At 30.8% G+C, this 22,438-nt stretch overlaps 9 protein-coding genes across 9 annotated transcripts; 6 read left to right on the top strand and 3 right to left on the bottom strand.

Annotated features, from left to right (window-relative positions):
• Positions 1-169: 169 nt before the first annotated feature.
• On the top strand, positions 170-1,312 carry PPL_02381 (class I SAM-dependent methyltransferase; the record flags this gene model as incomplete). Its single annotated transcript, XM_020573370.1, has 1 exon — positions 170-1,312. One exon carries the CDS (start codon positions 170-172, stop codon positions 1,310-1,312), a length of 1,143 nt encoding a protein of 380 aa, XP_020437487.1.
• A 138-nt stretch (positions 1,313-1,450) lies between these two features.
• On the bottom strand, positions 1,451-3,474 carry PPL_02380 (uncharacterized protein; the record flags this gene model as incomplete). The annotated part of the gene is made up of 6 exons (XM_020573369.1): positions 1,451-1,570; positions 1,648-1,762; positions 1,832-1,983; positions 2,080-2,997; positions 3,063-3,258; positions 3,326-3,474. 6 exons carry the CDS (start codon positions 3,472-3,474, stop codon positions 1,451-1,453), a joined length of 1,650 nt encoding a protein of 549 aa, XP_020437486.1.
• A 647-nt stretch (positions 3,475-4,121) lies between these two features.
• Positions 4,122-6,166, top strand: PPL_02379 (uncharacterized protein; the record flags this gene model as incomplete). Its single annotated transcript, XM_020573368.1, has 5 exons — positions 4,122-4,174; positions 4,785-4,861; positions 4,899-5,476; positions 5,567-5,749; positions 5,840-6,166. The coding sequence occupies 5 exons, from the start codon at positions 4,122-4,124 to the stop codon at positions 6,164-6,166; spliced, it is 1,218 nt and encodes a 405-aa protein (XP_020437485.1).
• An 892-nt stretch (positions 6,167-7,058) lies between these two features.
• On the top strand, positions 7,059-8,432 carry PPL_02378 (uncharacterized protein; the record flags this gene model as incomplete). Its single annotated transcript, XM_020573367.1, has 2 exons — positions 7,059-7,707; positions 8,023-8,432. The coding sequence occupies 2 exons, from the start codon at positions 7,059-7,061 to the stop codon at positions 8,430-8,432; spliced, it is 1,059 nt and encodes a 352-aa protein (XP_020437484.1).
• Positions 8,433-8,627: 195 nt separating this feature from the next.
• Positions 8,628-8,949, bottom strand: PPL_02377 (uncharacterized protein; the record flags this gene model as incomplete). Its single annotated transcript, XM_020573366.1, has 2 exons — positions 8,628-8,774; positions 8,944-8,949. 2 exons carry the CDS (start codon positions 8,947-8,949, stop codon positions 8,628-8,630), a joined length of 153 nt encoding a protein of 50 aa, XP_020437483.1.
• An 864-nt stretch (positions 8,950-9,813) lies between these two features.
• Positions 9,814-10,064, bottom strand: PPL_02376 (uncharacterized protein; the record flags this gene model as incomplete). The annotated part of the gene is made up of 2 exons (XM_020573365.1): positions 9,814-9,929; positions 9,989-10,064. The coding sequence occupies 2 exons, from the start codon at positions 10,062-10,064 to the stop codon at positions 9,814-9,816; spliced, it is 192 nt and encodes a 63-aa protein (XP_020437482.1).
• Positions 10,065-10,737: 673 nt separating this feature from the next.
• Positions 10,738-11,031, top strand: PPL_02375 (uncharacterized protein; the record flags this gene model as incomplete). The annotated part of the gene is made up of 1 exon (XM_020573364.1): positions 10,738-11,031. The coding sequence occupies one exon, from the start codon at positions 10,738-10,740 to the stop codon at positions 11,029-11,031; it is 294 nt and encodes a 97-aa protein (XP_020437481.1).
• Positions 11,032-11,594: 563 nt separating this feature from the next.
• On the top strand, positions 11,595-14,375 carry PPL_02374 (uncharacterized protein; the record flags this gene model as incomplete). The annotated part of the gene is made up of 1 exon (XM_020573363.1): positions 11,595-14,375. One exon carries the CDS (start codon positions 11,595-11,597, stop codon positions 14,373-14,375), a length of 2,781 nt encoding a protein of 926 aa, XP_020437480.1.
• An 823-nt stretch (positions 14,376-15,198) lies between these two features.
• On the top strand, positions 15,199-18,468 carry PPL_02373 (phosphatidylinositol phosphate kinase family protein; the record flags this gene model as incomplete). Its single annotated transcript, XM_020573362.1, has 4 exons — positions 15,199-16,771; positions 16,860-17,046; positions 17,122-17,254; positions 17,296-18,468. 4 exons carry the CDS (start codon positions 15,199-15,201, stop codon positions 18,466-18,468), a joined length of 3,066 nt encoding a protein of 1,021 aa, XP_020437479.1.
• Between the last annotated feature and the right edge of the window lie 3,970 nt (positions 18,469-22,438).

Below are 22,438 nucleotides of genomic sequence, written 5' to 3'. Positions count from 1 at the left end.
ATTAAAAATTTAATTTATGATCAGATTTTTTTTTATTGACAAACAAAGATGGGGCATGGTGTGTGAAGTTTGTGGTGTGATCACATGACTGTTATTGATTAGGTGTGAAGTGAAACTCATTACCATCATCAAAAAAAAATAATAATAATATTAATAAAGTAATAATACCATGACTAAAAAGAAAATTAATACTAAAAATAAAGAAAATAACAACAAATCACCACAAAAGATTGCTAGCAATGAGTCATCGAATAATCAAGAAAAAAGTAAATTCTTTATAAATAGTGGTGTTGGTGATAGACCAGACCAAGCTATAGATATTGCCAATCTATCGGATCGTCATTTACTATATGAAGAGGCTGTTCAGAGTCCAAAATCGGATGTCGCCTTTTGTAGTTTATTGTTCCATCAGCTGCGTCATAGGAAGGCACTGATATTCAAAGAAGACTTCTCTGGAACATCTATTCTCGGAACTGAATGGGCCAAGTCTGATCCAGAGAGACAATCGATCTGTGTGGATTTGGATAGTGAGACCCTCGATTGGGGACGTGCCCGCCACGTAGAGGCAGCAGGTGCAGCGGCCGATCGTGTCCAACTGATACAAGCCAATGTTATGGATGTCAAAATCAACACCGCCCGAAAAGTAGATTTAATAGCATCGTTCAACTACAGTGTCTGTTTGTTTCATAGGCGTAAAGAGGTATTGCAGTACTTTAAGATTGCCTACGACACTCTCGTTGATGATGGACTATTGATGTGTGATTTGTTTGGAGGATATGAGTCAACTATGAATACCGTGCAATTCAGAGAGTTTTCAAAGTTCCGATATATTTGGAGACACGATAGTTTCGATGCCATGAAAAACAGTATTAAATGTAGTATTTCCTTTGAATTCCCAGATGAATCCAGTCTGCCAAGAGCATTCACCTACGACTTTAGACTCTGGACTATTCCAGAGTGGAGAGACATGCTTTTAGAAGCAGGATTCACAGAGGTTAGAGTTTGGTGGAGAAATGAGAGAAGTGCATTTGTAAAAGACTGCAACAATGATTCGCATCCGTTATCAAAACAAAACAACGATACTAAAGAGAATAACGAATCAACTGATGACGACGGCGACGATGACGAGGAAGTGGACGACAATAAAAGAAAATATTTGGAAAAGAAGAGATTGAAGCAAATGAAACACCACATCAATATTTCTCAACAAAAACAACCAACCAATCAAAGTTCAGAACCAGATAAATATGTTGAGGTTCAATCAATACCCCAAACACCGGCTTGGAATGTATATGTTGTAGCATTAAAATGATCATTAAAAAACAGTAAGAGAACAAAATTAAAGTATTTATATATTTTTAATTATTATTGTTTTTTTTTGTGATTTATTTTATTTATTAAATAAATTTTAAATATTATATGATATTATTATTATTGAACAATTGTAGTCTTAGTTTTCGCAACTTGGACCAGTGAATGATGGGAAGCAAACACACTTTATCAAATTTCCATTTTCATCGATATTTGCAATACCATTTACACATTTACCATTGATATTATATCCTTTCCACTATTATTATTATTAGAAAAAATTTAATTAATAAATATTAACTTGATTCTTTTAAATTATTAATATTGTTAACTTACATATGAGAAACCTACTTCATCAAAAGTAGGGATATTGTAATATGGTAGATCATTTGTAATATTTGCAACATTGATGTATTTTATTGAGTTTACTGCAAATGTCATCGATCCTGGTCTGTAATTTGTAATTAATAAAAAAAAGATTAGTTATTAAAATTTTCTGTATAATTTAAATAAAACTTACTGGGTACTCTTGGATTGGAAGAAAACACCACCAACAATAGTGTTTGGTGGGTATGGGAAGTAGAAACCACCAGCCAATTGAGCAGCATTACCAGTAAACTTTGAATATGTCAAATCAAAGTTGATTGAGCTTGAATATGATGGAATGCTTGCCTAAAAAAATAATATAAAAATAATAAAATATAATATTAATAAAGACGAAATACAATTTGTTACCTGTAATATTATTGTTGTTGTTGTTTAACTTACAATTGCACCTCCTTGTAAATCAGCATGGTTATACAAGAAAACATTATCGACAAGCTTCAAGTTTGAAGCGGCAGCACGATTGCTGATGTAGACAGCACCACCGGATTGTCCGCAAGTATTGAAGGTGAAGGATGAGTTGTGTACACTCAAACTGCTAGTCAAAACATTGAGAGCACCACCGTTGCTATTGGCAAAGTTACTGTCAAAGTGACAACTTTCAATGAAGACGTCGTCGGTAGCGTAGACCGCACCGGCATCACCCGATGAAAGCGAACCAAATGCTTGATTTCCAAAGAAATTCGAATAGAATACACTCAGCTTCTGAGTGTAGAGTGCACCTGCTAAACCAGCACTGTTCGAGGTGAAATTTGATCTAAATACAACGGTGGTTTGCGATGCGTAGACAGCACCACCCATACCAGAGAGTTCAGCAGTGTTCTTGGTGAATGAGCAGTTCTGAATGTAGGCGGTGTTAATGCCGTAGAGCGCACCACCAGAGATAGCGCCATTCGAATAGTAGTTGGAGTTGAGTGTTGTCACTTGCAAAGCAGATGCGACACCACCGAAATATCCAGTGGCGTTGTTGTTTGTAAAGTTGGAGCTGTAGATGTAGAGATTGGCATTGTCTGCAGAGACGACACCACCGGAACCTGCGACACAGTTGGAGATAGTCGAGTTCTCAATGAAAACAGTTGGGAATGTAGTGTAGAGCAATCCACCATCTGCCAAAGAACGACATCCAGCTGGACCTGTTGTTACATTGTACAAATAAACAGAGGCGTCCTGCAGTGTTTGTGAAGATCTGATACTGATACAACCACCAAAGAAATCATTGTAACCAGTCAAATTTAAATTGTCAAAGACAAATTTGAAAGATCCAGTCAATGAGTAATCAATCTGGATTGAAATGAATGGATTCTATAATTTTATAAAGATATATGAGAATTTAAAGTTATAATATTATTATAAATGAATGTATTTACATTTCCACAATTGAAACTGGCATATTCATCTGGTGTAGCAGAGGTGAATATAATCTCACCAGTAATATTGAAATCTTGGAAATCACCAGCACAGTATTGTGGTCCATAGTTTCCGGCTGGAATTTCAACAATATATGCTTCAGAAGTTGGCATGGTTTGGAATTTTCCTATACATTCAGCAATCGATGGACAAACACTAATAAACAAATATTAATAAATATAATTTTAATCTTGTTATTTATTTCATTAATTAAAAAACATACACAAAGTTTGGATTGGTTCTCTTACATGAATCAACATTAAGGTCAAGTAAACAACCAGTTATGGTTGAATCATATACTATATCTCTAGAAACTACGGCATTGATTGATAACAATACCAAACAAAATACAACAATTATTGATTTATTCATTGTTTTTATTATTTATATTTATTTATTTATCTTTTGTTATTTTTTATAATGAACAAACAATAACATTTTTTCTATTTATAATGGATAACAATCCTTGACAGTAAAGATTTGTAGAACCCTTTGGAAGATATCTAAAAATGATATGTATTTCAGATTAAAGTGGGTGTGTGAAGGGAGGGGAGCAGTGATATGAAGTTTTGGGAATTCGCAGCGAAAAAAATATCAGAAAGAATAATCTAATCGAACAAAATCTTGATTGTTTTTTTTATTCAGAATTTGTAGTGATTTCAATTGAAATCAATCTTATTTAAATAAGTCCCAGTAATTAAAGAGCAAAACAGAAAATGGAGTGAAATTTTCTGTTTCGTACCAATTTTAGAGATAAAAAATCTTTAAAGATATTTTGCAATATCAGATTTTTTCAAATTTTGTAGCTACAAAATTTGGCAAATGCAAACATTCGTTTTTTTTGTTTGAAAAGTGATCACAGTGAAAAAGATAGACAGAATGATGTCACATGTGATTGACAACTATGAATACACATTCAAAAATTCGTTTTTCGTTTGCATCTTTAGATTACTGCTCTTTTTCTCTACAAAATCCACACCGCACTGGAAATTTCCAATTTGTTTACTAACCTGTGATTCATGATAGAGACACGTACCCACAGGCAAAGTGCAAACGATGTGAAAATTGAAAAGTATTTTCTAATGCAATATTCTTTGTTTATAGAGAAACAAAATACAAAACAATAAACAAAAACTTACTATTTTTTTAACCGCCGACAAATGCATAGCATTTTGTAGATAATTAATCAAATAATGATTTTATATGAATTTGACTCTTAGGGTTAACTTTCTACTCTTTTTTTTTTAAGTGATATTTTCAAGTATATATCTATTTGTCGAATCATGATTTTCTTTTCGTTTGCAATAATTCATCATGTTCGCACGTTCACCACTTTAAATAATAATATTAATAATTACTAAACTATTCTTTATAATTTAACATCACTTTTATTTTGTTTATCCAACATAATTATAACTAAATCTAGTTATAAAGATAAAAACATATAAATAATTATGATAAAAATGATGTTGGTGATAACGAACTTCAAATTGATTGTAAAAATTTTGGATAAACACAATCAGTTCCAAAAAAAAAAGGGTTGATTTCAAAAAAATAAAAAAATTCAAAAAAATAAAAATTTTGTCGACTTAATTTGATCATATTATTTTTTCATAGTTTTTTGATCATTTTTTTTTTGATATTATTATTGTTATTTTTCTTTGTATTTTTATATAATATAGTTCAGTGATTTTAGACAATATTGTCACTGATTATAGCGATCGCAAAGAGAATAGTGATGATGATGTTGACAAGAAGTGTAAATAGCAACTGTGTGCGATTGGTACAGTTGGCAGCAACAACAGGAAATAGCAATGGTTTGATGTCATACTCAAAGAGCAGCAAGAAACCAATGTCCGCAGAGGAAGCAGACGATATCAGACAGACAATCCACGTATCGAATGCACTGGACGAGCAATATCAACCAAACGCTTACAGTGGTCACTACGTGCGTGATCCACATCGTAAGCCATTCAAATCGCCATTCTCACCAAAGGATGTCGGTAGAATTCGTACTACCAAACAGATGTTGGATGCACAACACAACAAGACTGTCGATGTCGAGGACGACATCATCGACGACGACGAACAGGTCGATGAGAACGGTGAGATGGAGCTTGGTGACGGTGAATCGATGGAGCCAAACATGGACGAAGAGGAGAACGAAATGAACGAACACTTTATCGTCGATGTAGGTCGTCACGTTAAAGTAACCAAAGGTGGACGTATCAATTCATTCTCTACTCTGGTATTCATTGGAAATGGTGCTGGAACCGGTGGACTTGGATATGGTAAGGGTGAGACAGCCGGTGTCGCACTCCAACGTGCATCAAGAGATGCCGAGAGAAACGCAATTACAATTAATAGATATTTAGTAAGAGAATAGAATTGTTGTTGCTGTTGCTGTTGTTGTTGTTGTTGTTTTCCTGATAACTAACTATTTGTTGTTTTTGAATGATAACAGGATAGAACATTACCGAGTGGTTTGGATTTAAAGTTTAGAAGTACAAAGATTAGATTCTTCAAGACTGGAATGACAGATATGTCGTTGTCCGGTGAGAAGCAAGATATTATTTTAGAGTCATTGGGATTGCACGGTGTCGACTTTAGAACTTATGGTCGTCGTTCGTGGCGAAACATTTTCAATGTAATTCAGAAGAAGTTGCCCGACTTTATCAATCCCGACGAATTGGCACGTGTCACCGGTAAGAAGCTGGTTACACCCAACACACTGAAGGAGAAGCGTGAGACTCTCAGAGATTTGATGGCATCGAACATTCCGAACCGTCAATCGGATCCATACAACTTTGGTCTCGTAGGCAAGTTCCTCTACGACCTCGAGAAGCCAATCGATCGTGAGCAAGAAACCGCCGATCTCCTTTGCAACTCTATACGTGATCTCGAAGACGACGCATCGTTCAACGAAGAATCGATGGTCGACAACGATCACAGCGAACTCGAGAGAGGAACTGTCGATCCAATGAGCAGATACAAACGTAAGCAATTCATTGCATCACAAAAGGTTGAAGATTCAAGAAAATTACACACTCAAATTAGACATTAATATATATATAAAACTTTAAATAAATTAAAAAATTAACATAATAACAAACAATTGATCATAACAACAAATTGATCATACTATTATTATTTTATTGAGTTTGAAAACATTTTTGAAAGAGGAGCAAAACCGATGAGTTGTTTCTCTTCTGCTTCAAAAACTGATCTGCAATATGGTTGTTGTTTTATGATGATTTAATATAATCAACTGAGGGAGTAGCAATAAGAACAAGAGAATATCTGGTGAACTACATTTTTAAGTTTGTTAATTCTTATTGGGTAGATAATAATAATTCATCATTTATCGCAAAAATGATGTGTTTTGCAGTTATTTCATTTTATCCCTAGTTAAATTTTTTTTATGAAACAACAAAATGGAACTGGTCCTTAAAATTAGTAAATATCAAATGTACTCAACTAAATTAATAAGACTACACTGATACAGCTATCATCAGGCATATCATATATCGGTTATTAAATTGTGTACTTTCATTTATCCCCTAAAAAATGAAAAAAATGTTGCACTTGGGTTTTTCCATTTTACCTCTAATTTTTTCATTTTTTTGTCTGTTGGGTTTATTTTTTTTTTTTTAAAACATAAGGGTATTTTATGACAGGGCTTATAAATTTTTCAAAAAAAAACACTTGTAGAATTTTATTCGCTCAAAAAACAATCATTCCACACTACCAGATGAAAATTGCCATTTTTGTTAAAAACAGGAGATTTAATTTTTTTTTTAGAAAAGATAATAATAAGTGAAAAATTTATTGATGATGGTTTTCAGGTTTAATGGAATTTCTCGATTATTATTTTGTTAAATTAAAACAAACATCTATTTCTTAAATTATATATTCATTTTATTTAATTATATTAAAATTGATAATAGATAAATAAAATGTGTGACAATATTATTAAAATATTCGATTCAATTTTAAGGAGAGATGGTTTTAATATATTACCCGATTTATTGAAAAGTGACAAGAAGTGGACGGTGTATGCCAAGAACTTTGAGAGGCTAGTAAAGTTGTGGACAGATGACCTCTCTTCTGAGGCACGAAAGCAAATTGCTCAAATTATTTTCGAAATGGGCAATGCTAAAAGAGGTGTTCTGGTTGCACTTTTATTTGCCATGCTTCCCCATGATTTCCAGAAAGAGAATGCAAAAGGATTGGAGAGTTTTATGACGAACGTCAAAGGTAGCTTCCAATTGCCATCGGACATCTTCAAATTTGGAACTACATCGCTGGGTTTAGCAGTATCGAATGTCGTACCTCATTCACTTATTCAATTAAATTCCGAAGGTATTCCTGTTCCAATGAAAGTAGATGATACCAAGATTATCTTTCACAATTGGACAAAGAAGGAAGAAACCGGAAGCTATATCTTTGCCGATGGAACCGAAAGTCCAAAAGGAAAAGTTGTTTTAATCGACATATGGGCCAACTCTTCCAATCGAGCTTTTTTTTCCGTGTCTGACCAAATCTACTACTATCTGCAAGTGTTGCAAAATGACGCAATAAAATCGTTCAACATTATCGTGGACTGTATAAAATCCCAATTTGAGGGGATCAAGATTGGACACCTCGGAAGCCTAGAACTGCCTTTCCATCTATACACCAAGTTGCTGATCGAGTTTGAAAACAAATCTAGAGCGTGGTACTACTACGACAAGACCAGGGAGGGATATAATTTTCTTCATGAAGATATAACGAAAGGAAAGTATTTCCCAGATGGAAATAACTACAAGTTGCTGTCACTTCAGTGCCAAATTCCTACTTCGCTTGTCTACGATACCTCAATTGCATATGGACTGCCCATATCTCTTAGCGCGCACCTAAAGATGAAAAGTCAGATACAAGACGATACTTTTGCCAAGTCGATATATGACTATTCGGTCTCTGCCTGTTGGAATCCCATTCTCGAAATATTATCGAAAATCGATAAAACTATCGATTTATGGAGTCTCTTTCATTATGATGCCGAGAAACAAATTTATTTGGTGAAAAAACCAATGGAAACCAAATTTACTTCCAGCAAACGTAATCACCAAACCCAAAATGGAAACCAAAGTAAAGGTGTTGTGGCTGAGCTTGCTTCAACCCCCGATACAAATGCCGACAGTAACACAACTAATGCCAGTGTTGATAACTTGAGTAACGATGGCCCAAATTTCTCCACTTTGGTAACAATATTGGTAGAGTTATTGTACCCAGTAGTAATCCAAAATCTTAAAGAGTTAGATGAGGAACTATCGAATCTAAACAATTAAAATAAAATACAACTTCATTACTTTTTGTTATTTTACTTTCTTATCTTTGAGTAATTTGGAGAAAATTTGGTGATTGTTCTGTATTAACAATCTAAAAAGTATCGTTTAAAAAAATTCAATGCTTTTAAAAAAAAATTGAGAAAACCAATATATTTAAAAAATTTTTCTCAAATTAATGATCACTTTATTGCATTATTAATCATTTTGTTCCATAGCATTATGAGCATCGGGAACCACTTGATGATTTTGTCTTTCGTTCACTTGAAAGAGATAATGTAAACCAACATAATCTATTTCTGCTTCTTCTTCTTCGTTATCTTGGTAATAGTGTAAATAAAGTGACTATTTAGAAACATATATATATATATATATACATACGGTTGGCTTGGCCATCCATCGGTAGATGCAAGGTAAGAGATATATTGCTTATTTGTTTGCATTCATTTGGATTTTGTTTTCTAAACAAGTTCATGCCTTGCCTGAACAATAATAAAGCGTTATCTTCATTTACATTCATTGTGTATTTGTTTATAGTTATTTATAGTGGTAAATTGATATTTATTTATTGATTTATTAACAAAAAGTTTCATCAATATTTATTAACAAATGTTATTAAAAAAAAATTTAATTTGATCAATGGTCAGAAAAAAATTAAAATAAAATATTATTAATTACATATCCATAAATGGTGAAATCTAGATTTCCCCTTCAAATAAAAACAGTTACAAAAAAAACATTCATCGCAAAAATGATTTTCTTTCTTGGTTATTCATTTGGATATTTGAATTGATAATAAAGTTAAAAATAAATTATAATTACATTTTATAGATAAAAAAAAGTACAATCAAATCATTGATTTTTTAATAATTTTTCATATCGGTCGGATTTCGGGCTTCTAAAGTTGAGAAAAATGAAAAAAAAATGGTATTTGGCCTTAACATTTTAAAACCTGAATCCCATTTAATTTAATTTTAAAATAATTTAATTTCTAAGTTCACACAATTTTTTTTTTCAACGAATTATAACACTTCATTCTTTGTTCACCAAAATTTTTTTAAACGTTTGTTTTTAGAATTTTTTTTAGTTATTCGTTTCTAGACAGATAAATAATTAACAATTTAATTAATTATTACATAAAAAAAATAATAAATATCTTGAAAGCATAGTATTTCCCGGAAATAACTTCCAGTTTTTGTCAAATCTTGGGTCTAAAAAATTAAATAAAATAATATTTATTTTTCTGTTTCTATTTGAAATCAATCATTGTTTAGGCAAGATAAAATTAATATTTAGTAATAAATATAAGAAAAACAATTAAAGTTTCTTCAGATATTAAAAAAAAAAAAAAACAATATAACATTCTAATTTATTGTAATAATAACTAAATGTTTTGTTGCTCTCTAGGAATATTATGATCAGGAACGACTTGATTATTTGGTTTACGATCGTTTGGTTGAAGATAATGTACACCAACATAATCTATTTCTTCATTTTGGACTTGAAATAAATAGTATAAATAAATCTAATAGACGATTTTATAAAATAAATTTACTTACTTTGATTGTTGGCTTGAGCATCCATCGGTTGTTCCAAGGTCAGTTTTATTGCTGATGATATCACAATCCTCTCCATTTTGTTTTTCAATTAAGTTCATCACATGATTGAACAATAAGAATGTCTTATCTTTGTTTTCACGTTTTATATCCATTATGTATCTTTTTATCTATCAAAAGGAGTAAGTTGATATTTTTTTATTTATCAAAAAATGCTTGTTTAAATATCATTAACAAATTAAAATTATCTTTAAAAATTTTTTTTTAAATTTATAATCTAGATTTCTCAACTCACTAGATAATGTGTAGTGTAGCTACAAATTAACAGACCTCGAGCATTCATTGCAAGAGATTGTTAAAAAAAGAATGATGATGTTTTTATTAATTTCTCCAAAAATTTTTTTTTATACATTTGTTTATTTTTTCTTAAACGTTAACTGTCTGAGATAAAAAGTTTGGCGTTTTGTTTGTGTTTTTCCATAATGAAATTTGTTAGTTATTTTTGTTTGGTTTATTTATTTTGAACTCCAACAAATATTTTATAAATTAAATAATGTTTTTAATAGAAATAATATAGAGAAAGTCATCATTTTAGAAAAGATCACTGGGAAGACTACCTATATTTTGTTATCGTCAAGTTTCCAACTCACTCGACAACCTATTGAATCGTGATCAATTAACGGCCAGGCTCACCAGATTGTTTATTTCGATTGCCTTACCAGCTCCAAATTCTCCATTACAATTTATGGTATATGCACTTAACTCCATATTCTTTTGTCTCATTAAAAGATTTATTGATATTGGATTGGTTACAAACCATCATTGAACAAATAGCCAGAGGTCAAATCAATTCCTTATCAAATTCACTTGATCCCAAAAGTGTAATATCTCTAACTAGTACAACTGAAAAAGTCAAACAATTCTCATTATATGAACTTCAGTTAGAGTTTACAAATCAAGCAGCACTTTGGTTGGAGTATTGTGGTTTACGTATCAATTCAAATCTACCATTGGCATCGACAATTCAACGTTGGTCAATATTCTAAAATTAAAAGAAAACCTTTATAAAAAAAATAAAAAAATGTAACACTGCAGTGTTGACTGAAATATTTAATTTCAAAGAGTATTTTTTTTTATTTTCTAATTTAGCAACATTCCATTCCGGTATTATTATCTATTAATGAAGTAGATTTTTTGTATATTGTATATACAGAGATTATATCAATTCATTACTTCTCAAAAATATACTGTAAAAGATTTAATTAAATTACCCACCCCAATAGACATTAATATAGTATAGCTTCTGAACATTAACATAACAAATTTTGTTTTTTTGTTAACCACATCACTTGTATCGTTCATCTAATAAAAATTTTTGTGATATGAAAACGAATGATGAATGGGTATGACAAACTATAGCTGATCAGTGGTAATATTTTTTGAACAAAAAAAATAATAAATATATTGAGTTCTAATAATAGTTATTTCATAGTATGTAATATGTGTATTTTTTCATTTTTGATATTATTAAATTATATAATAACTATATTTGAACAAAGTAATTTGTTTTTTTTTGTAAATTAATATCAAGATATCAAGAATAATAGTTATGCAAGAAACAACAACATCATCAGCAGAAGATTTGAAATTATTGGGTAATAAATGGTTTGCAGAGAGAAAGTTTGAAGATGCAATTCAAGTCTACTCAGAGGGTAGTTTAAAAGATGTGAATGAACCTGCATTCCCTTCGAATATTGCAGCATGTTACTTTGAACTTGGACAATATGAAAAGTGTATTGAACAATCAAAGCGTGCAATCAACATCATCGATAACACAGAGTCGAGTGATCCAAAACAGATTAGAAAGAAGAATGTCATTAGAATTGCAAGATCACTTTATCTTTGTGCTGTCGTTGGTAGCAAGACGAGATTAACAGAATATCTATCGAATCTACCATCGATCTATGATGACGATAACGATATCAAAGCAATTAGAAACAGATTGGTGTCGATTGAAGAGTCAACTGTGGAAACAGATCGGTTCCTAATTCATCAGATTCCACGTGTATCGCCGGCAAGAAAGAACACGGCGAGAGAGTACTTTGCAACTGGACACGATACTGCCACCAGTGCATTGCGAGGATACTGGGATGAGTCAGAGCCTGTTGAATTTACCGAAAAGGATGGTTCCAGACCTAGATATGGAGAGGATGAGAGTGCAAGATTACTATTTAAACAACATCCAAAGTTGTCATTCTTTTTTGGTGGTGTAAGTGATGCTCGTCATGTAATCTACACATTGGCAGATGCTCGACGTCAACTTGATGATATCAGAGATCGTGACGATGTGAAGCTACACATTGTAATCAATGATATCCTGCCAACATGTTTAGCAAGAGATGTATTGATACTTTCAATACTTGAAGATCTTGGTCAAGCTGAATCATTGGAGTCAATCTACACCACTGATAAAGATAGATATGGTAATCTAGCAGCACTACTTTTCTATATCTATTGTGGTGTAGTGATGCCACCAACTTTATTCGATCTATTGATGACGAGAATCGATCGACTTATTGAACAAGGCAACACGAAAACATTACCATCATGGTTGGTTGTCGATGATCAACAATGGACCAAATTGGTAAAGGTATTAGGATATTGGCGTAAAGGTGAATCATGGATCACACCAAAGGAAATCATAGAGGCTCATCAAGTGGCATCAAAAGAAAATTCCATAGATGCTGAGATGGCGGAAGGCGATGACAATCCAATGAATAAACGCAAAGAGGAGAGGAATAGGATGCTGCGTGAACTCAGTGATCCTGCAAACATATCAGAAATGGGTTTATCAGATCAACAGAAAGAGAATTATTTGGAAATGGTCAAAGATGGTAGTATATTGGATCTATTGATGGGAAGTGCAACCGAACTACCAATACCAAAGGAAGCCAGTTTGTTATATACTGCAAAATTAATCCTACCTCCACTGATCTATGATGGTGATCAATATCAAGAGCAACTCGAAAGCATATATAATAGTATTACTAATACACCAATATCAGTCCGTTCAGTGGTTCAAGGTATCACCGAGACATGGAAGACAAACATTACAATGACCGACGAGTTTTGGCGTGATACTGGATCGTATAACTTTGATCCAATATCGACTGTAGGGAGATTCTATGGAATGAAATGGGTTGGTGAACCATCACAAGACAAGCCACGTATGTTTGATTACTTTATTCATGTATTCTATCAAGCTTCTCAAGGTTTGGTTGGATTGTCCAAACAGAATGCATTGACAATCGAACCGATTACAGGTGATCTACATTTGGCATTGGATGAAATAGCACTCAATAAGAATCAACGTATCGCTCGTGGGTATCCAAGTGAATTCGATACTATCTACTTGAGTAATGTACCGGATTACACTGGATACCTATCAATCTTCAGCAATATAGTATTGTCACTCAAACATGAAAAGCATTGTTCCGTTGCTTTTAATTGTCTTCTCAATACTGGATTGTTTAAATCACTGGATGAAGTTCTCAACACCTACCTTTTAATACCTTCAAAATCGTTGCTTGCTAGTCATGTGGCCATTGAGCATCGTTTAGGAAAAGATCATTGGGCAGCCTACCAACATTATGGTTATCGTCAAGTTTCCAACTCACTCGACAACCTCTTGAATCGTGATCAATTAACAATGTGGCTCACCAGATTGTTTATTTCGATTGCCTTACCAGCTCCAAATTCAGTACGACAATTATGTCTGGTAAATGCGCCCAACAACATATCAGTATTCTTTTGTCTCATTAAAAGATTGATTGATATTGGATATCCACGTCATTGGTTACAAGCTATCATTGAACAAATAGCCAGCGGTCAAATCAATTCCTCATCAGATTCACTTCATCCCAAACGTATAATACCTATCACCAATACAACGGAAAAAGTCAAACAATTCTCATTATATGCACTTCAGTTAGAGTTTACAAATCAAGCAGCACTTTGGTTGGAGTATTGTGGTTTACGTATCAATTCAAAGCTACCATTGGCATCGACAATTCAACGTTGGTCAATACCAGTGACATTTACAGACTTTGGTGGAGGCCATACTGGATCTCCTTCAATGATGGTTGTCATTGAATATCCATCGATTTCACAAAGTCAACGAATGAAGAGATTTCATCTATTAAGTACTGAAATGGATGAAAAGTTTCGTCATCAAGTCGTTCAATTACCAAACAACGAAATCATACAAATCCTATCGGTCATTGAATATAATCAAGAGAAAAGTACAATTTCGTTCTGGCTGAGTCGTAAGGATATGGATCATCTTGTTAATAAGAAATGTGTTCTCTCTGTATTCCGTAAAGATCATTGAAGAATAGTAATATCCACTCCCGTTGTTTTATCATCTTTATCTAAATAACATTATCAATAACAATAACAACAATAATAATATATAATAATAATAATAATAATAATAATAATAATAATAATAATAACAATAATAACAATAATAATTACATAAATAATATCAGTTCTAAAAGTTTCAATCCAGACTTAACCATAAATCTTAAAGAATTGAATAGCTATCTCTCTAGTAGCTATGGTTTGGATTGATCTATTTTTATAAAAATAAATAAATAAGTAAAACATTTCTTTATAAAATCTAGATTGAAAGATTAACAATGTGATTACTTGCTACTCTAAAACCTCCTCAAACAACTCTCTCTATTTAGTTTTTATGAGGGTCATTACTCTTACAACAGTATTATCATCAAAAAAAAAAAAGATCATTCCCCCAAAAAAACCAGGTGTTTTTGCCAATACCAAACAAACAAAAAGATCAGTTTTATTATTTTTTTTAGTCCGACAATCATGTTGTAATCCTCATTGTTATCTTTTTATTTTTTTTATTTTATTTTATTTTTTTGTTTTTTGGTAAAAAAAAATTTGTAGATCCCTTATCAACAATAATAATAATAATTATAATAATAATATCATTGTAGAGAGAATATGACATGTTAGATTTAATTTAATTAATTTTAAATTATTCATTTTTATTTTATTATATTTATTTATTTTATTTTATTTTTTAGTAGTAGAGTAGTGTTTTAGCTTTTTTTTATTACAATAAATAAGCAAAGGAGTAGGAAGTAGCAGTAGTTGTAGGAAGTAGCAGTAGTTGTAGTTGTAGTAGTATGTTACAGTTTAATAGATTTAAAACAAAGATAAGAAATGCACCGTTGTTTGGAAAGAATGGGGCATCTCCACCATCATCCGGTGGTGCAGGTGGAATTATCAAAGCAATCACTAAACGGTTATTCAATGAGAGAAAAGTCATTGTTGTAGGTGAAGAGGGTTCATTCATTGCCAGCCTACTCACAAGTGTACTTGCTCAATTCGAATGTTCTGTAACTTATCTATCTTTAATTGTACATACAACAACATCAACATCAACATCAACAACAACACCTGATAATATAGATAATAATAACAACAACAACAATAATAATAATAATGAAGATAACAATAATAATAATAATATAAATACACTAACAATTAATATGTCGAAATGTTGGGTTAGAAGTGGACCTAATATGTGTGCAACGGTCGACCAAGAGGAGTTGTCACGTGTAATGAATTCAATTGTAAATACTATGGATGCCGGTGATTTCGTTATATTGTGTTGTGAGTGGGCAGAGTATCGCCAACTCTTTGACCAACTTGACGTGCTTGCGCGTTGCTGCAAGTCAGCATCGGTGCGTAGTGTTGCAGTCGTTTTCCCCATGGGTGTGGAAGATGAGTCGATAACTCAGCTCTCTTCTTCATCATCATTAAACAGTAGTAGTACATGCTCTAGCAATGGCAAGTCTATTGAATCTATATTCGAAGGCATTACAACAACCTTTCTCTTCTACTCTGCACTGATGCAGTGGTTGTTTATCGGACCACCAAACAACAGTGATCGAGTAGTAGAACTTAGCAATGTAGTCAACAGTAACTCAATTGACGACGGTGGTTGCTACTGGCTTGACTGCGACGATCTTATCAAAGTAATCGTTGAGATTGTAAGACAGTCATTAGAGCTTGTATCAACAAATAATAATAATAATAATGAGTCTAATAGTAGTAGTAGTAGTAGTAGTAGTAGTAATTCTATTAGTCTTGATAATAGAATGTATATAATAACCGGTGGTGAATGTCTGAGTGGTAAGGACATTGCAATGGTACTAAACAACGAACTTCACATGACTACACAGGATTATAAAGGTGACAGAGGTGATACCATAGCGAAATTCTACCAGTATCTAAAGTCACCTATTTCCACTATACAATCACCAGACATCGAAGTATTTCTAAACCATCAGCCAACCACATTCTCAGAGTTTATCAGCAAGTGTCAAGCCACTCAAATATTCAACAGTAAATCAATAGAAATAGTAAAGAGGAAATTAAGTTTAACCAATTCTTTAAATAATAGTAATAATAACATAAGCAATAGTAGTAATAGTAGTCACGATATGACTAATTCACTTACATCGTCAACCTCTTCAGTTTCATCTTCGTCATCATCTAATACAAGTGATAAGAATAATGTATTAGGATCACCTCCCTCCCCACTTATAAATAATTGCAATAATAATAATAATAATAGTTCAACAACAACAACAACAACAACAACATCTACAACAACACAATCATCAATAACATCAAGTGCAATCAAAATAGTATCATCACCATTTTCATTTTTAAAATATTCAAAAGCTTTAAGTATGTATTGTTGTTTATTATTTTTATTAAAATATTAGTGTAAAGTAATTAGCTAACAATAGTTTTTATTTATTTAATAATGTTATAGTTGAGGAAACAATATACAAGACACCTGCAGCATCAAAGAAAAAAGATAGTAAAGATAGAGAGACCGATACTTGGATATCATTACTCACTACAGGTTTTAAAAAGATGTTAGATTCTCAGAATTCAATAGATGATCAACCAATCACTGATTTAGATTATCAAAAGGAATCAACTTATGAATTCTTAGAGTATGTTGTATATACTTTTTAATGTTTAAACGGATTGAATATTCTAATGTTCATTTATTAAATCATTATTACTAGTGATATTCAATCGAATTGGACACTGACAAGTTATGCACCAAAGATATTTGATAATATTAGAAAGTTTTATTTAATCGATCATTTTCTGGTAGGTTATTCTTATCAACAAACACCAATTGGACTCATTGATAAAGTTAAATATCTAATCTTTATTTATACTATAATAATAAACAGCAATCAAATAATAGTAATAATAATGGGATACTAGATTTCGAACAAGTTAAAACAATTGGTAGAAGTGGTAGTTTCTTTTTCCAATCTAACGATGGACGTTATTTCTTAAAGACATTGCCAAGCAATGAATTTATGACATTTTCAAAAATACTACCTTCTTATTATCAACACATCCAAAAGTATTCAAATAATTTACTGCCTAGATTCTATGGATTATATAGGCTAAAGGGTAGATTACATATAAATAACAATAATAACAATAATAGCAATAGTAATAATAATGGATGTGGTGATAATGGAAGTACTGGCAGTAATAGTGGTAGTGCAACAAATTTAGATAGTAGCAATAGTAGTAACACTAGTAATGCCAGTAGTACAACGAGTAGTCGAGATGTTATATTCATTATCATGGAGAATCTATTCTATTGCAATCCAACGGTGGAGTTGCACGAACGATATGATCTAAAGGGTAGTACGGTGGGTAGATTCGTTGATGTCGACGAGCTTGATGATCTCTCACTCCACACTCTAAAAGACTTGAATCTCAAGCGTAAACTGTACATTGGTCCCTACAAGAAGCTGTTGGTTGCACAACTTGAAGTAGACACTGAGTGGCTACTCAATCATTCGATATGCGACTACAGTCTTTTAGTTGGAATACATCTGGGTAGTAGTGGTGGTGGTAGTGGTAGTGGTAGTTCAGCCAGTAACACTAATACTACAGATAAAGAGAAACAACTGCAGTTGCTCACCAAGGATATTTCATTCTTTAAAAAGGATAGCAACGGTATTCTCTCGAGTACGATGAAACCGATGCATGTCATTCCAATTCGAAACGGCAGGACTGCTGTGCCACCGATACTCTCGAGACAAGACTCTGTTAATCAAGTGCGATTCAGTGCAATGTCAGTGGAGAACGAGCTACACAACGCAGACTCTGAGCAGAGTGACGATAGTAGTATGAGTGAGCACGAAGAAGATGAGTCACTTCGATTCGAGGAGGGTACCATCTATTACATCGGTTTGATCGATACACTCACCACCTATGACATGAAGAAGCGTGGTGAACATGCAATCAAATCGGTACTCTTTGACAAGACACAGATCTCTGCCGTCAGTCCCAAAGACTATAGAACTAGATTCATAAAATATATACAAACGATCGTGGAATAATAATATTATAGATTTGTTAATAAAAACCAACACCCTATATTTGTTTAATATTTAATCAAACTTATTCTTAAAAAAACAAACAGACTTCTTTGTCTCCGTGCGAAATGATCGAAAATTTCAAAAATAATAATATCATTAATTTTAAATAATCATTTTAGTTTTGGATAATTGATTCAAAGAATATTAGTATTTAGTTACTTTAATTTTCATCAAAGTTTGTATAGGCATGACAAGTATACCAAATAAAAGTGGTGAAGGATGCAAAGTGTAAAAAGATAGCAACTACAACACTTGTCACTCTGACATACCAACTCCACTAGACCACATGTATTACATGATAGATTCTTGATTCTATAGAGTGGCCATCATGGTCTTGATGAAGAGTCACCAATATTACCTACCACTATTAGAATAACAAAAAAAATATAAAAAAAAAGGTAAGTGCAATTGGTGTTAGATAGGTAAACAACCTTAAACTAAACAATGTATTAATAGACATGTCTTATCCCTAAATGGGTTCCTAGATCTATCAGGGAAACCAATAACTTTAGACATTAAGTAATTAAATGGTAAATAATAAATAATATGTGTTTAAAAGTTGTGTATATTCAATACATTTAGATAGTTTTTAAACGATGATGAACCAGAGAAATGTATTTATTATTAAATGATGGATTTGTTTGTATCTTCAATATCATTTGTTAGAATTTATTTATAGTTGGAATAAATCTTTTAAATTGGATATCTGGGATCTAAATTTTCATCTTACTAATCATTTGCAAGATAGATAGATACTTTTTGTTTATCCAACGATTGATTACAGTTCATTTACAATGTACAGCTTTCTATTAACCAGTAACTACTCACTGTTTTGATATTGAATAGTTTGGAGTATATACTTGTTTTAAAAACTATCTATCTATCTCTTTTAATCTTGCTAATCATTCATTTTTTAAATTTAAAGTATAAAAATAACTGTCACTTATTTGTAGAAACAAATAATAAACGATTATAAAACAAAAAATAACCAAACCACTATTATCATTATTATATTTTAATACACAGATATAAAAATCAGTTTTTTATTTTATTACAATACAATACAATACAGTAACAACTCAAAAATTAACAGATCTATTTATTTGACAAGTATTTAAAATATTAATATTTATATAAATGTGTTCAATCTGTTTTATTTTTAGTTTGTATTATTATTATTATTATTATTAGTATTATTTATTTATTTATTTAAATAATTTAAAACAATTATTAGTATTTTTAGAATAAAAAAAAAAAACAATTAAATAATATTTATTTATATGTATAGTAAAATTTGACATTTGAACAATTGTTAAATAAAATAAGAGTATGTTGTCCAAGTACCTGTTGTATCTAGTTTAGTGTTGGTTTTTTTAAAAAATAATTAATTGTAGTACAGTGCACTTCGCCTCAAATTGTCTTTATAAACAATGATATATTCCATTTTTGGAATTCAATTTCACACAATAAATAAAGAGTAGCAAATATCTTGTTCATCACTTTAATATTTCTTTCTAAAGAGTGTACCCATCATACATTCATATATTCAATATTTTTTCAATCATATTATTAGTTTTTCTTTAAAGAAACAATGATCATTCAACTTTAACTTTATTGTTTGTAAATCAAAAGGTCACATTTCATGCGACCAGCATATTAGTTTAATTAAATCCTCCAAATTTTTTTTTATATGAATTTCATATTGAAGGTAGCACCAAGTAGCATGCTATCCTTTGTTATAATCATTTTAGAACCAATTTTATTATGTGGTCATTATCAAGATGAATGTTGTGCGAAGTGTAGCACCAGTGTGTGTTTTTTTAAGTTGGCTGCTGGCATCATTTAAAGCGTATACTCTTGCTCACTTTTGTTAAGTTGGTTTTACCTTTAGTGTTGTTTTATCTAATTCAATCGTGATAAAGGTAGCAGTAAGTAGTACCAATAAAAAGTTATTGACAGTACAGTATCAATTATTATACAGCCAAAAAAAAAAAGAAATACATGCATTGTTTTATAAATAGTAGTAAAAGTTAACATAATTAAGTTTTTAATGCTTTATTCACTCGATCATCTGTTTGTGTGATGTTATTTATTTAGTAAAAAACAAAAATTTTGATGTTAATTTTAAAAACACACACACAAACACACAAACACACACACACACAGATAACATCAGTCTTTCTATCACTTCTAAAAAAAACAAATAACATATAATTGAAAAAGTAGTTAATTACCATCAAATGAATTCAACAACACAACTATAAATAATGATTGTGTATCTCATATATCACACACTCTACTGAAATTGATCAAACCAACCAAAACAACCTCGCCCACACTCCTTTCAATTCAATCATAAAAAAAAATTAAATTAAATTTTGCACTGATGGGTCGTGTATTGTAGCAGTGTTTTTAGTGCTGTGTGTGAAAAATATAGTAGGTGAGAGAGAATAAAGGAGATGAAAATAATGAAGAGAAATAAAAATAAATGTATACCAATATGAAATTAATTAAAAAAAAAAAAAAAAAAAAAAAGTAATAAGAGAACAATATAGTACTATCAGTAGTAATATTTTTAACAAATTTAGAAATAATAATAATAATATTCATCAATTATATATATATAGAAAAAATTAGAATATTAGTAGATGTACGTAGTTTGTTTTTTTTTTGTAGAAAAAAATACATTAACAATATAATATAATATAATAACAATTATAAAGAAGAATTGAATATTGGACATTTTCAATTGATACAATTACTTGTTATCTCCTTATATATCAAAAACATAATCAAATATAACAAATCAATTCAATTTATTAACTCACAATCAAATCAACAGTTGAAATAACAAATAAAAAAAACAATAGTAGTAAATAAAATAACTGTTTCAATAATTTAACACAAATATACAAAATAATATAATTCAAAAATAATAGAAATAATAATTTTAATTATATCTTTAACATTATCAGTCATACTAATAGTAAGATCAAAAGAATAATTTATAATCATCCATTATTTGATAATTCCAATTATTATTAATTTTAGGATTGTTTGGTTTTGTTTGTTTTTTTTCCTTTTGATCAACCAAAACAATTTATACACCCCACCAAACATCAAATCTATCAAATGTTAACAAATCAAAAAATTGTTTGGAAACTACTTCACATTGTTACATTACAATTATTTATTTGTTTGGACTATTTTGGATTGTTGTTAAATCATTTTTTTTTTAATGTTGTTTTCTTTATTGTTTTTTTTGATGATGATGATATTAATAATTCAAAAAGAATGAATAAATGATGAACATTGTATTTACATTATTTTATTGTTTTACGATTAATCCTGTTATTGTATTGGTCAATAATGTAACTTGTGTAAATTTGCTGTATTCTCATTTTGTAAAGTGATCGAATTAAGTAAGGATTTCGCTTTTTGGAATACAACAATCAAATGTAAATATTTTGCGACAACAGATCAATAATCAGTGTGTGGGAGTGTGTGGTGTGATAATTATTGTGATTATGAAAATTGAAATATTTGTTTTTCCAAACAAACATATGTTTCCATCTATCCACTCCAATTTAACTCCAATCCAGTATTTTGTATATTCTACACTTAACATTTCTGTTACTTACTTACTTACATACATGCTCAACAACAACAACACAACCTATTAACCAATTCAATCAATAAATTAATTATACAAATCTATTTAACAATTTAATCATCATCAACAACAACATCCAATTTTTGACTATCAATCATTCACAAACAAACAACTATCCAAAATTTTTTATTCTTTTTTTTACAATACATTTTTATTTATTTATTTTAATTCAATCAAACAATCAATCTATCAAAATTAAGATAAATTAAATAAATATATTTTTTACCCATTTATTTTTTTTATCAACTACCCATTTTA

Source organism: Heterostelium album (assembly GCF_000004825.1).
Source record: "Heterostelium album PN500 unplaced genomic scaffold PPL_scaffold2, whole genome shotgun sequence".
Taxonomy (NCBI): domain Eukaryota; phylum Evosea; class Eumycetozoa; order Acytosteliales; family Acytosteliaceae; genus Heterostelium; species Heterostelium album.
The sequence above is the reverse complement of the archived record's forward strand: the minus strand, read 5'-3'. Positions and strand labels throughout refer to the sequence as shown.